This window comes from Nanorana parkeri, unplaced genomic scaffold (genome assembly GCF_000935625.1).
Source record: "Nanorana parkeri isolate BGI_ZX_2015 unplaced genomic scaffold, ASM93562v1 scaffold935, whole genome shotgun sequence".
NCBI classification, from domain to species: Eukaryota; Metazoa; Chordata; class Amphibia; order Anura; family Dicroglossidae; genus Nanorana; species Nanorana parkeri.
Genome location: NW_017307203.1, coordinates 207,778 through 223,081, shown reverse-complemented (window position 1 = coordinate 223,081; position 15,304 = coordinate 207,778). Strand labels below are relative to the sequence as shown.

At 42.6% G+C, this 15,304-nt stretch overlaps 1 protein-coding gene across 1 annotated transcript in view; it reads right to left on the bottom strand.

Annotated features, from left to right (window-relative positions):
- Window positions 1-2,579: 2,579 nt before the first annotated feature.
- RFFL (ring finger and FYVE like domain containing E3 ubiquitin protein ligase) overlaps window positions 2,580-15,304 on the bottom strand; it is a 50,276-nt gene continuing 37,551 nt past the window's right edge. The window contains exons 5-6 of the mRNA XM_018566310.1: window positions 11,889-12,099; window positions 2,580-2,911 (exon numbers count right to left, since the gene is read on the bottom strand). Of these exons, the coding sequence (XP_018421812.1) occupies window positions 2,733-2,911; window positions 11,889-12,099 (390 nt within the window). The 3' untranslated portion in view covers window positions 2,580-2,732. The remainder of the gene's footprint in view (window positions 2,912-11,888; window positions 12,100-15,304) is intronic.

Sequence of the window (15,304 nt, the reverse complement as noted above, 5' to 3'; positions counted from 1 at the left end):
TGTGGAATATAACATGGGTGGGGAAAAAAAGGCCTCAGTCATGAAGGGGTTAATAACGTTAAGGGGGGGAGGAAGAAAAAAAAAAAAAAAAACTTACCTTGGGTGCCATAGTAGACCATCAGTGCTCATTTTTAAAATTGGGAAAAACATTGGGTTAGGCCTATTTTCAAAGAAACGTGGGCCAAGGCATAGGTTATGAACTTTACCATTAAAAAAAGGACTTGCTGCAAGCAAAGAAAACAAATAATCCTGAAGTTTAAAGAAATGTAGTTTTTGTTTTTTTATTTAAACTTTAATCAAGTCCCAAACAAGACAGAAAATACAATTCCTGTAAATAAAAATCACTTTAAGACAAAATAAAGCTGAATTATGTCATATAAAAAGTCCCAAAGCACCTTAAATAGAACTATCTGATCAGTAATATGCTTAAAGCATTAACAACCACAGGCACAAAGTCCACAGGGTGCTGTGTATTGGGATCAGCACCCGTATGTCCAGTTGAAAGGTATAGCCCTTAAAATGAGAATGATACACAGATAAGCAGCTGGGAACATATAAGTGACTGGCACATTTATGTTTGCGACTCTACCACTTATACCTAGAAACAACATGGGTATTATTCATTAAAAAAAAAAAAAAGGGATAAGCTTGGCCTAATTCAAACAAAAAATATCAGCTTTTTCTTGGCTGCATCTTATTGATAACAGCGAATGCTAAATGGGTGCTTTGTTTGTGGTGGGGTGTGTGTGGTGTTGTGTGGGGGGGGGGGGGGGGGGGGAATTGGAAGGGGGGGGTGTCCCCTATATTTCAGGTGCGATTAGGGATTCCTGCGTCACAAACTTGTGTTTTCCTGCACAGGAATCCCTAATTTGGCGTTTACATGCATCAACTGTCACCCATTCAAGTTAATGATCAGTTGACAGCCGCTGCATGTACACGCCTGCATACCGCATGTGATATGATTACATGCAGTTATAACAATCACTCTCCCTGGATAAACAATTGTGTATCCAGGGAGAGTGATTGATTCCTAACTGCATGTAATCCTTTCACATGATTACATGCGGTGTGCAGGAGTTTACATGCAGCAGCGTTAACCAAACGCCTATTCATTTGGTCATATAATCTTGGCTAAGAGGGGACAATCAGATACTCTAAACTCTGATCCTCTCTTGCAGCACAGTTCACACGACTTTGATGATGCCTAGGCATTTGGTCATTTCACTAGCATGTTTTCACAGAAAATACAGTATTTCTGTCTTTCTATTCATCCCAGCAGGCCTAGTGTCATACCTTCCTTGAAAGACAGATGAGGGCTGCCTTCTGAGGATGCTAGTTATCCAGCTATTACATTGACCAACTGGCTTTATTAAGTTTTGAAACACTGACATGGACCATGTTTTGCATAGAGTCAGAGTAATATCATCACACATCTTTATTTGCAAGTTTGTTTAAGAAATTAAAGCAAAAATGACTGCCAGTAAAAAGCAATGGCAGCTTTCATGTCACTTTCTGGAAGGGTTTTTAAGTTAATGTCTTAATATAAGTCCACTTTGACGAAATACAGCCACTTTTGACCTGTTGAGGTAAGGTGACAGTGTCTGCACAGAGCCCACCCTCCCAAGGAGGTATACTCATCCAGCTATGCCCCTTTGTTGCCTCTCCATATGACCAGAGCCCTCATTATGGAAATTGAGCTTTTGTGTATAGGGGACCAAGTGACAGTGTTTGGGCCTGAACAGCCAGCCTACCTGCACAAAATCTTGTATGTGGATCTGACAAAGCTCTGATGCCAAACACTTAAGCAGACGGGGGCAAGAGAGCGCAGCGGGGTAAGCATAAATGCCTGGGAGTGGACCCTTTTGCAGACGCTGCCACTTTGCTGTAAATGGGCAAAGTGACGGTTGTCACTTTAAGATCTGTATTTAGCAGTCCCAGAAGGATGAATACGCTGGAAGGTGATTTAAGGGCTTCATGAAAGCTGCTGAAAGCTTGTTATATACTTTGTAAATACTTACTGAACCTGACACTTCACAATAGGTTTTTATAGGCTAAGATTACACAATAACACTGTATGAGGCCCAACACATTTGGAAACACAGAATGCAAATAATTACTTGTGCTACTTTTTCATCTGCTTCTGGATACTTTAATACATGCTTGTGAGCCCTTAAAATACCAAATACTTCCCCATCATACTATACACTACAGTGCAAATCAAAAGTAAAAAGGAAGTTATAAAAAATTAAGTCTCAATTATACCGCCACTAATGAATAAAGATGCTCTAAAGAGCAACAGATCGCACTTAGCTTTGGTACGTATTACCTCATATTTTTGCTTTATTCTTCTCCTTCTCATGAAAAAGCACTAGTTCTTTGTTCTCCCTGTGAACATTTTTTTATAAATAACCTTGCAAGTCTTCAAAAGTAAACCTTTTTGATTTGAAATCAAAAAAGTCAGTTAAGGCAATGTTGAAAGGCACAATAGCATTAAAACAGAAGTCAGTGTTCTTGTACCACGGTTGTAGGTTGTCAAACACGGAGAGACCTCTGTAGGGGTTCTTTATCCATAAAACTTTATGATGGAATGCCACGAAATTAAACTGTGAATAGAGATGTTTCCTCACCATAATGTAGGAGGACCAAGAGTAGTTGTAGGTGCAACACAGTCCTGGGTGGCTGTACCAGTTCACAAAGAAGATATAATCAACCATGCAGATCCTGAAACTAGGTCATGAGCGGAACACATGAACTGCCCTCACTACATATTGTCGGCAGATGGGACATTCACTCATGCGCTTGCCACACTTTGTGCAGGTTACCATGTGGCCGCACTCCAACAACACACAGTCAATGGGGGAATCCATGCAGACCTTGCACAAGTGTTCATCAATTGCAGTACTGGGTTTACCTGTAAGACATAAAAGATACAGCACAAAATGTATGCAAAGTTTTCTATGGTTCTACTAATAGTATTCACAGTCATTCATTTAACAGTATAATGCTAGCAACCAATTCTATATCAATGTTCAGCGAGTCCTGTTGTCCAAACCTACAGTTACTTTATGATGGTTACTATAGGTTACTTGCTCTGGCATTTTAAAGTGAATGCAGTTTGTTTTTTTTTAGCTTTGGATTGCTGAGGAAAGTTAAGTATTTCAATTTTTTGCAGCCAAATAGGGATAACACAAAAACATACTTTTCTCAATTTTGACTGCAAAAGTGGAAAGACAATTTAAAATCCATCAGTTTTTTTGCCCCCATTAGCGAGTTCTCCCTTCCTGTCCTGAAGATGCTTTGAGAAATCTCAAAGTAAGATTATTCCCCTTTCAGACATTTGTCAACAAAACAAGACTCTGTTGGAAAATGTACTCGCCTTGTGTGCTATTGTCAAATAATAACTTGGATTTCTCATTACTTGCGGTCTCAAAGACAATGGTCACCAAAACAAATGGAGAGGGTAATTCTCCTCAAACAAGGATGCAGTATGAATATTAACATTCCAGAGAGTATGATGAGTCCATTAAGGGACACAAGAAATCTTTCACCTTAAGGATTATCCAAAAGCAGTCCCAACTGATGGGTGGGCAAAAGCAAACAAATGTTAACAGGTACACAAAAAAATAGTAAGTAGGGGCTGTCTGCAGCTTAAAGTGCCCCCTGAAGGAGGTTTCGCCCAAAGATAGAATTAGGGGAGGCCAAAACATCCACATGGTAGAACTTCGAGACCATAGGAACTGAAGACCAAATGGCAGACTTAAAAAATCTGGGAAACAATTGCCTGAAGCCAAAAAGCCTGTCACTCACACATCTAGTAAAGTGAGCCTCAACAGTAAAAGAGGGAAACTTGATCCTTGAGACCATAAGCTTGAAGAAGGCTGGTTCCTTTCAATGGCCATCGAGAATGACAAAAAGTGAATCGGTATACTCTCTCAGCCCGCACCACACGGAGGCAATGAAGTTACATTTCCTTGGGGGTAAACTGGAGCCAGAGAGGAGGGACAAAATGTCCTGGTATAGGTGAAAGGCAGAGACTAATAGGCAAGAAAGAGGGCCTAGACCTCAGCACTACCTTGTTCCTATGCAAGACTTAAAAGGATTCCTTACAGGATAAAGCTGCAAATCCAGACACTCACCTTGCTGAGGTGATGACTACAAGTAGCACCACCTTATGGCTGAGCGTAGAGAGAGGGATGTCTCGAATGGGTTCTAACGGCAGGTTTTGAAGTGCAGATAGAACCAGATTCAAATCTCACAGAGCCACAGGGGAGCAAACAAGGGCAACCACATGGGGGACTTTCTGTACAAAAAGGTCTTAAATCAGGTAATGAAAGGCCAACAGTCTCTGAAACAAGATAGCAAGGGCAAAAACTGGATACTTGATAGTGATATCAATGCAGAGCCAAAGAGATGTCCCTTGAAGTCAATGCAGGTCAAATGGTTTTTAGATGCTAGTTCTTAAACCAAAGTGTCCTCCACATGAGTATTGACAGTGACCCATACACGAGATGAGACAAGAAATGTCCAACAGACTGTCACAGATGAAGCTTAACGCTACAACCATTTGCTTCAACACTGTGTAATCAAAGGATCAACCGCAGCAGTGGTAACAACTCTTAAGGGACTTAGCCCAATCAGCCAAAGTTTAGAAAAGCAGAGTCCCAGCCAAGATGGGATGAAGAGTAGGACCTGCTCTTTAAAAGCTCTAAAAATGTCTTTCAACTGTTTATCTCTTTGATCCTTGAAATATATAACCAGCACAGTGGGGTGAGACCACTTTCTTTGATCCTTGAAATATATAACCAGCACAGTGGGGTGAGACCACTTTCTTTGATCCTTGAAATATATACCAGCACAGTGGGGTGAGACCACTTTCTTTGAAATATATACCAGCACAGTGGGGTGAAACCACTTTCTTTATCAAATCCTTATCAAAAAGAGTACAAGGTTAGTAAGCATTTGGGGGAAAACTAATCATCTTGTTTCCAAACTCTATAGAGGAACACTCGGAACAGTGGGTACAAAGGACAAGTCTTTGGGGCTCTAAAAGACTTGTGCTGGATTGCAGAACTAGCATCTAAGAAGCATTTGACCTGCATTCAAGGGACATCTCCTTGGCTCTACCCTTGATATCACTATCAAGGATCCAGTTTTTGCCCTTGCCGTCTTGTTTTAGAGACTGTTGGCCTTTCATTACCTGATTTAAGACCTTTTGTACAGAAAATCCCTCTAGTTCAGTGATGTCATTTCCAGGGGGCCACACAACAGCAGCTAATTTTCATGTGCCTTGCAGTAAGTCAGGCAGCCCATGAATGGGCTGTTACGTACCCCAGCGCCTAACCATTTAGATTTGCATATATTTTTTACAGCAATGCATACTAAAAAGAGAAAATCAAAGTAAAATAAGCCCCGTTGGTAATGTCAGTGACAGGAATAACTACTCCGAGAATTAGTGTCACTGGCCCGCAATACTAAGCCCAAAAATTGGTGTCAGTGGATGCAGTACTAACCCCTGCATTGATGTCAGTGGACACAATAGCAACCTACAGTAATAATCCACAACATTGGAGCCAGTGCCTACAGTAAAAACCTCCAGCATGCTTCAGTCACAATAACAACCCCCAGCATTGGTGGCAGTGACTGTAATAATAACCCCCAGCACTAGTCTCAGTGACCATAATAATAACTCCCAAGTAAAGTGAGTGAACGCAATTATAACCCCCCAGGGGTGTGGAAATTTTTGAAAAAACTACTTGTCCAAGGACTAAAGCGGGGGCCGAATCTACTTGTCCCTCATGACAATCTACTTGTCCTGATACAAAAAAAATGCCGCCAGGTGACCGCGTTGACCAACGAGCGCTTGCAATTCGCTGAAAGGTAAATATAGTGGGAGGGAGATTTGTGTGGGTAATTCCATTTTCCCAAATTACTTGGAAAAGTGAATTTACCCTTTAGGCCCCACACTGAGCGACTTACCTTTAGCGGCGGATCCGCATGGCCGGGGTAGCGCGACTGTTCGGGGCGACGTCCAGCGATGGTAGCGCGACCTTGACCGTCGGACTCCATTAAAAAAAATTGCAAAAATCGCTCAAAATCCGCCGAAAAAAGGTTTCCTGCTGGAGCGACATGGAGCTAAGACAGCTCCATTGAATAGCATTGGCCGTCGATCGATATCGCGCGGCAAAAATCGCACGATAAATCGCATAGTGCGAATGGGGCCTTAGGGTTGGTGCAGACTTGGGGATTCCCGGGATGTGCGATCGTGTGCAGTTGTATACAGCGGTTGCATCCGCATGTATGGGGTTACATCTGCGTGGCAATCGCTGAAAAAAAGGTAGATGTACCTATTTTAACGACATGCACCGCGCAGTGTTTTCAACCGTGATCGTGTAGGATCACCCGGGGGGTATTGCAGCAGGAAAACGCGCCATCTGCCTGGCACGATCGATTATTTTTACTTTATCGCCTATTGATTTTTTTACATTTTTATTTAGTTAAATTTTAAATTATTATTTTTAACTTTAAAACTTAACTGTATTGCTATCACACAGGGGATAACAATCCCCTGTATAGAAGCATTTGGAGGTGACAGGTACTCTTTAATGACCCTTTCACCTCCAACACAGGAGTTCTAGCACAGGCTGTGCTAGAACTCCTGTGACAGGAACCAGCAGCGGCCGTCGGGACAGAGGCTAAGGGAGGTGACAGAGCCTGTAACAGCTCCACGCCCCCCTCTCCGTCATGGCTCCACGCCCTCCGCTCCGTCCCCAGTTCTCAGTGCTCCGTCCCCGCTCTCTCTCTGCTCCGGCCGCGCCCCCCTGCTCTCTCGATGCTCCACGCCCCCCGCTCTCTGAGCTGATTTAAGAGAAGAAAACCAGCCCTGCTACTTGTCCGTAGCAGGGCTAAAACAGTGCAAAAACCACTTGCCCGGAGCCCGGAACTACATGTCCCGGGCGTCAGGCGATACAAATTCCACACCCCTGCCCCCAAATTGGTGGTTAGCAGCAGTGCTATTTAAGCCCCCTTCATTGGTGTGTCAATGCTCTTAACCTGCTTCCTGCATTGAAGGCCAGTGACTGTTATTTAAAAAAACATTCCCTGCATAGGTGGTCAGGGCCAGTGTTCGTTGGCCGCTCCCCCGCCCAACTGACTTGCTACCAGAGGGGGTCTGGAAAGCACCATTTACTGTGCTTGGAGGTCACTTCCAGGCTAGCCCTGCGATTAGCAGCCCAGCAGGTCCTGATGCAGCACTCCAGACGGAGGACAACCACGCGAGCTGGCTGCAAATCGAAAAGACCAGCTCTAGGCAGTGATAAGCCTGAAGAAAAAAAAAATGTGCTAGTAAAATAGATTAGTCTTTTACACAGCAGAGCTGAAGAAAAGGTGTCCATCCTCCTAAGAATCTAACAATAAAACTGAGGCATGCTGGTAGTATGTGGGGTTCTCCTCGACTGGCCTACAGTTTGTTTGTTCTGTTTGCCAGTGTTCTCCTGTTGGTGGCGTCAAAAGCCAGAAGGTGAAAGACTTACTGTGTCCCTCTATGGAGGGGAAAGAAATGTATTTCAACTAGATTTTAGTTTTAACCCCCTTAAACCCCAAATCCTAATCGCTCTAACACTACATAAACTCTGAAACCCCACATTCACCCTAACAGATAATCCCTGATACAAGGCAGTTTCAGCGTTTTTTATTTTGTACACTGTTTTTATATATAAAATGTAACAGTCCTTTACCTTAGTCGCTGGTTTGCCGTGCTAATTCATGTTTTTGTGATTAACCATAAAAGTTTTAAAGAAAAATCCTAATTCTCAAACAGCATGTACTAGAAGGGAGCTCCTTTTCTTTCCCCAAACTAAATGTAAACCTTACTTTGTATTACCCTCCCCTGGCAATAGTTCAATGTGCGCTTACATGAATCCTTTTCTACCTCCCAACCTTGTTTAATCTTCTCCAATTACAGGCCTGGGACTGTGTGTGACCTGCAATCAGAACCTTAAAGGCTCAGCACTTCAGTCTCATCCCTGAATTACATGATATAGCAATGTATGACGCTCTGTTGCCTGTGTCTAATCCGTCTCGCTAAGAGATTGAGACAGTTCAAAAGGTGACAATGACACTGTGGATTAGGCATGGCTGGCTTCTTACCGTCTTCTTTGACCACAGAAGCTGGAAAAAATACAGAAAGAAAGATGTGAAATACTATATTGACAGAAACACAAGCAAATAAAAGTATATAGGTTTATAAATATACATTCATATGTCTGACTTTCCAGTCAGGCTATGGAGTTATACACATACAATATACACAGTGCATTCAGAAAGCATTCAGACCCCCTTCACTTTTTTTTTTCAATTTCGTTATGTTGCAGCCTAATACTACTGTTGTTTAAATTCTTTTTTCTCATTAATCTACACTCAGTATTCCAGAATGACAAAGTGAAAACAGAATTTTAGAAATGTCTGAAATTTCTTAAAAAGAAAAGAAACTGAAATATCACATGTACTTAAGTATTCAGACCCTTTACAGAGTACTCTGTTGAAGTGCCTTTGGCACAGTTACAGCCTGAAGTCTTTTTGGGAATGACATGACAAGCTTTACACACCTGGATTGGCGGGATTTTCTGCCATTCTTTTTTGCAAATCCTCTCAAGCTCAGTCAGGTTGAATGGGGACCGTCGGTGGACAGCCATTTTCAGGTTTCTCTGATGTTCAATAGGGTTCAAGACAGGGCTATGGCTGGGCCACTCTAGGACATTCACAGAGTTGTCCCTAAGCTACTCCTGTGTTGTCTTAGCTGTGTGTTTAGGATCATTGTCATGTTGGAAGGTAAACCTTTGGCCAAGTCTGAGGTCCGGAGTGCTGTAGAACAGGTTTTCATTGAGGATATCTCTGTACTTTGCTCCATTCAGCTTTCCCTCAACACTGACCAGTCTCCCAGTCCCTGCTGCTGAAAAACACCCCCACAGCATGATGCTGCCACCACCATGCTTCACTTTTGGGATGGTATTGAGCAGATGATGAGCGGTGACTGGTTTCCTCCAGACATAACGTTTAGAATTGAGGCCAAACAGTTCAATCTTAGTTTCATCAGACCAGAGAATCTTATTCCTCACAGTCTGAGAGTCCTTTAGGTGCTTTTTTGCAAACTCCATCTAGCCGCCACTCTGCCCTAAAGGCCAGATCGGGGGAGGGCTGCAAAGATGGTTGTCCTTCTGGAACTTTGTCCCATCTCCACACAGGATCTCTGGAGCTCAGTCAGTGACCATTGGGTTCTTGGTCACCTCTCTTACTCAGTTTGACCGGGCGACCAGCTCTTGGAAGAGTCCTGATTGTGCCAAACATCTTCTACTTGAGAATTATGGAGGACACTGTGCTCCTTGGAAACTTCAGTGCAGCAGACATTTTTGTGTAGCCTTCCCCAGATCTGTGCCCTGCAATAATCCTGTCTCTGAGCTCTGCAGACAGTTCCTTTGTTGGCTTTTGCTCTGATACAGTATCCATTGTCAGCTGTGAGGCCTTCTATAGAAAGGTGTGTGCCTTTCCAAATCATGTCCAGTCAATTTAATTTACCACAGGTGGACTCCAAATCAAGGTTTAGAAACATCTCAGCAACGAGAAATGGGAGGCAGCTGAGCTAAATTTCAAGTGTTGTTGCAAGGGTCGGAATACTTATGCCAATCTGATATTTCCGTTTTTCCTTTTTCATACATTTGCAAACATTTCTAAAATTCTGTTTTCACTTTCATTAGGGGGTACAGAGTGTAGATTAATGAGAAAGAAATAAAGAAAGCTCTATCTGGCCCCCAAAAAATGGTATAAAATTCATTTCAGTACAGCGTTGCGTGACGGAATAAATGTCAGTCAAAGTACCGCAGCGCTGAACACTGAAAAATGGCCTGGCCAGGTAGGGGATCTAAACACCTGGTCTTCAAGCAGTTAAACAACCGTTGTACCAGGCTGCAGCATAACAAAATGTAAAAAAAGTGGAGGGGGGGTCTGAATACTTTCCGAATGCAATATATATATTTTTAATCACACACACACACACACACACACACACACACACACACACACACACACACACCTGGAAAATGCAGAGCTCAGTGATTAAGTACCATAACAGGCTATCTTGTTAGTGGATCAAAAGATGAAGTTACCCTAAGGGCCGCTTCCTCTTCATTAGGGATCCGACATGTCAGCAATAAGGTAACTTAAACACACTGAGGGGAATTTATCAAAACTGGAACAGACAAAATCTGGAGCAGTTGCCCAGGTCAACCAATCAGCTTCTCTCTTCAGTTTGTTCCATTAAGATTTGAAAATGAAACAGAGAAGCTGGTTGGTTGTCATGCACAGCTGCTTCAGATTTTGTCTGCTCCTTTTTTGAAAAAATCCCTTCACTAAGAATGTACCTTGGGTACTTAGAAAAGCAGCTGCTAAGAGCAGAAGTTTAAATAGCTGGAGGTGACCGAGTCACTATAGGCAGCAACAAGGAAAAACTGAGGCAATAACCGTGTGACCCTTGCAATGCCATGACAGGAGAACTCCCTCACTCTAGGCAGGAATAGGGAGTGTAGAGCACACACGCCACACAGGAGTTAGATATGCAGCATTTAAAACTCCATTACAGCAACTATTTTTGCTGAGATTAAGGAACAGAAAAACATAATAGTGAAGCCCAATAGTATGATGTGCTAATGAAATAAAGCACAAAGTCCCTTTTTCTTACCCTGAGTGGTGAACCTGGAGAGCACTCTGAGGTTAACGAGCACAATACTGAGAAACCAGAAAGCGCCACAAGGAGAGCCTAGTCCCTGAAAGTTACATTCCATGTGATGTTTACCCTGTCCGTGGCCTTACTCACAGAGAGTCTTCAAAGACTGGTGCACAGTGGAGGCTGTGACACGCCTCTGGACCTGTAAAACCCTCTGCGGTTTACAAAGCAGTACAATAGGTGCCTGGGGAGTGCCACAAGCAGAGCCCAGTGCCTGAAGGTCACATTACAGGCTGGCCCTGCAATTTTTGGTCCGGTGGGGTCAGTGTACAGCTTCCAAGGCAGTGCTGAGGATTAGCTGATGCAGATGGCTGTAGAACAGCAGCATAGCGATGAATCTTAACGGAAAAAGATCTTAGTTAAAAAGGAAAAGAAATGTCTAGTAAAAATGGGAAAACTTTTCTCCTCCTAGGGTTATAACTTATTGGCTAATGGCCTTTTGTTTTGCCAATGTCCAATTCCCCTAAGGCCTGGTTCACACCTAGGACGTTTTGAGCGTGTTGGAAAAGCGCCTTTAAATGCCCAAACACAAGAAATCCCATGATTTGCAATGGTCCTGGTTCACACCTGAGCAGAAAAACGCCAGCAGGAAAAAGCCAAACACCCGAAAAAAGGTACGTGAGCTTCTCTGGGCAGTTAAAAGCGTGTCTTTGCACCATAGACTTCAAAGAAAATGCCCACATTTTCGTGAGCGTTTTTGCGCGTTCTATTGCCCGCAATGTTTCATGAGCTGCCAGTCAAAACGCGCATTAAAATGTGCATAACTGCATGCTGTCACACGCGTACAAAACCGATGCCACCTATGTGTGAACCAGGCCTAAGAGGTAGCAGTATAGCCCACTTATCTCTGATTTACATCAGATTCTGTGTCCCTTAAGGAATGATAAATAAAACATTTAGTCTTGTCCAATAAGGGAAAAAGGAAGGTGGAAAGTTCAGAAAAGTCACAGCCATCAGTCCACAATCATCCTTCATTTCGGTGTGTGCACTATTTTAAGTGTAAATGGCTGCCAGGGCAGTGTTATCTAGCAAATCAATATTTGCACCGCTCTATTAAACAAGTCTGATGGTGGTATATAATAAAATCATATGTTTTGACAGTAGATAAAACTACCTCTTTGCAGCAGATCCTTTTGCTCGTGGTACAATCGGGTCACACGCTCCATTAGTTCCCATTTTTCACAGCAGCCCTTGTAATTCACAAAGTTTCTAGCCAAAATCTCCTTCAGTTGACGCACAGACAAGGATTCTACGTCATCTGGATTGCCGATATCAGAAAGTGAGGCCCTTCTTCCTGGCACCAGTATCTCTTCTGAATCTATGGACTAAGAAACAATGAAAAAAATATTTTAGTTCTGAATAAATTTCTCCCTGCACTAAACAATTAGGATTCTTACTACCTCTCTACGTCTCTTGTATCAAGATCATTTTTATTTTTTTTATTCCAAAGCTGCTTCTGGGCTCATGGCCACTAAGTCAAACACTTGCCAAGCACTGCTATCTGAATAAAAATGATTCAGCTTCAAGCCAAAATGATGACTTGGAAGGTGGGTCTTCAAGACTGTTTTTGGCTTTCTGTGCCCAAAGATAAGAAAATTCTGCAGACAGATACTAGACCAGCAAAAATATACTAAGAGCAAGTTCACAGGTTATACTTTCAGCGTGGTTTTACACATCATAATGATTTTAATATTCAGCTCCTTATGAGGTTTGGGCCATTCTATTCAATAGCAGTGTTTTAATCTATTCATTATCATCACGTGCAATTTTAAACATCTTGCAAGTGCATTTTTGCTGCATTTGGGGCGTGGGGGGAGGGAACCTGTCATTACCATGAACCAAATCGCATGGAACATTCATGCACGCACAACATGTAAAAATAGCAGTACACGTGCATTTTAAAGTCAACCTGTAGAGTAGACTAAGCAACAGGTTCACTTGATCACAGGCTCAACACGTAGTCCATATCCTATCTACACTCGCACACCATCCAAACCATTGTTGCAGCCTTCAAGTATTCCAGTGTACATTTTTTACTTTTATAAAAGAAAAAAAAAAAAAAAAAAACTTGCTTAGGATTATGCATACCTCCCAGACCCTACAACATTCAGTCCTGGTAATTGGCTGAACTGCAGGAAGAGGGGCGTCTGAGCTTCCCAAAGCCAGCAGCAATCGGGCTTACGCACACCATCACCACACAGGGCACAGTCGCATCTCAGTCAAAAAGGAACCCAACAAGGATTTTCAGGATCCACCCTGGTTGGAAACTGGAGCCAGAGCCAGCCATGCCCACCCCCTCTCTGGCCTGTAGCTCCAGCCAGTGCTGGAGGAGCGGAGAGGAAAAGGGGGGCAATCCCTACAGGGACAATGACTGGAAGTCACTGCTCTCCACTTGGAGCAGAGAGCTGATTGATAAGCAGTCAGATGATCAACCAGCTCTTGGTCTTAAAACCAGGATAGGACAGCTGCAGTGTTCCAAGATGACATATTAGAGAGAGTATGTTTTACTGTCCCTGAAGTTATATCTAAAACAGTAGCATTTTCATTATATACTTTGTTGCTACATATGTAGGATATCCTCCTACACAAACTATGTTTGTGAAAAGGAAAACAGACTTCACACAAAAAATGGAAGTATGAAGCACTTTAGCAACATTGGAAATACCAGTTCTTGGAGGGGCCTATACTGTCAAGCAACAACTTCCTATTTAAACATCCTCTTACAAAAACATGCAATGTTTTAAAAAAATATGCACGTGATATGTGCTTTCTAAAAAAACTCAGCTGTCCTTCACAAAAAAAAACAAGTATTCTACCACCTAACATAGTATAATCTGCCAATTGAGAGATAAATAATCCATTCCCTAATACATGCATTTTGATCAAATTATTTGTAGAAATCATATACAGTATCAAGCTTTCAATATCTATATTTATGGTCTTAAAACAACAAAAAGGCATCACAGAAATAGGGGATACTGACAACACATACGTGCCTGTGAAGGGGCACTTCAGATAACGTAAACCAATTTTTAAACTCTTGTAAAAGTATCACCATGTCATGTGGTCAGGATTTCCTTCATGTGAAACAGTTTTATTACTGCCTGATGCCAGGATGCAGATTAAAGAAGTACATGGAAAGTAAAACATACTCTCCCTAATATTTAGAGACTGGCATGGGAGACTACAACTGTTCCACTCTGGCTCTAAGACCGAGAGCTGACCAATCACCCCACAGCAGCAACTGTCATTTACCCCTGCAGAGATTGCCCCCTTCCTCTCTCTGCTTTTGACTGGAGCCAGAGGCCAGCGAGGGGGTGGTTCTGACTGGCTTTGACTCGTCGAATAGGCACCCGGGGTGGATCCTGACTATATTATGGTGCTCCTTTCTAACGGAGGTGTGGCTTTGCTCTGTCAGTGCATGTAAACCCGCTATCTGCTGGCTTTGGGTCATAGAGGTGCATTAGTAAGAAAGGATGGCTTTACTTCTCTTAATGTGAACCTGCACTTGGCCCATGCAAGAATCAAAGCATCAGGCTCAATTAAAAAAGGGATGTCAGAATCTCAGAGGCTGCCATTGTTGAACCCTTTTGAGAATGCTAGTTCCCAGTTGTCATGCTGAAGTTTTGCCTTTAGTGCTGCCTTGCTGACATGAAACAGGTATAGAGAAGGCCTTCCGATACTTATTTACAGCATGCTGTTCTGGGTCTGTGACTCAAAAGCTGATGAAATCACTTACAATGGATTAGGCTTCCTGATTTTTAAATATTTTAGTTTCCTGAGGAATCAGCTGGTCTCATGAGCACTGGTCCTGATATCGTGCTTTAGGGTGGCACCTTTTTTTAAAGTTCTTGGGCAAAACATTTAAATACTTTGCTGGACAATCTATATTTTGTAAAGCACTAGAAGAACTATAAAATGCTTACATTAAAAAGGGTGTTGGAAAGAATTAGACACCCTGAAACCAAGTAACTCAAAAAATGAATATGACTTGTCCAACAGGAATAACATATCCCTGACTGATCTCATTTCTAAAGACGAGGTGGGTTTCATCCTGGGAAGACAGGCCGGGGGATAATGACCGATGGATTTCCCTTTTCCACATAGCCTTTAAGCCCCAAATTTCGTCAATGTTGTTATCTCTATATAAAAGGCAAAGCCTTTGACTTCCTGGGATGGGACTACCTTAGGTTTGTCTTGCGTCAATGGGGATTTGGAACTTCTTTTTTTACAATGGATTGCTGTTCTTCGACATCTACAGCTTTTGTCCAGTACCAGGAATTTAGGTCCGATGTATTTTCTATTTTGCGAGGCACTAGGCAAGGGTGTCCTTTATTTCCCCTTCTCTTCGCCTAGGCTATAGAGCCACTGGCACAGGCAATTAGGGTTGATACTGATATCAAGGTTCTTGAGGTAGCGGGGTATCATCACAAAATAAACCCGTTTGCTGACTATGCGCTCTTGTCCCTGTGGGACCTTTTGATCTCCCTGCCGAATCTCACACCTTTGTTACAGCGTTTTGGTGTGTGA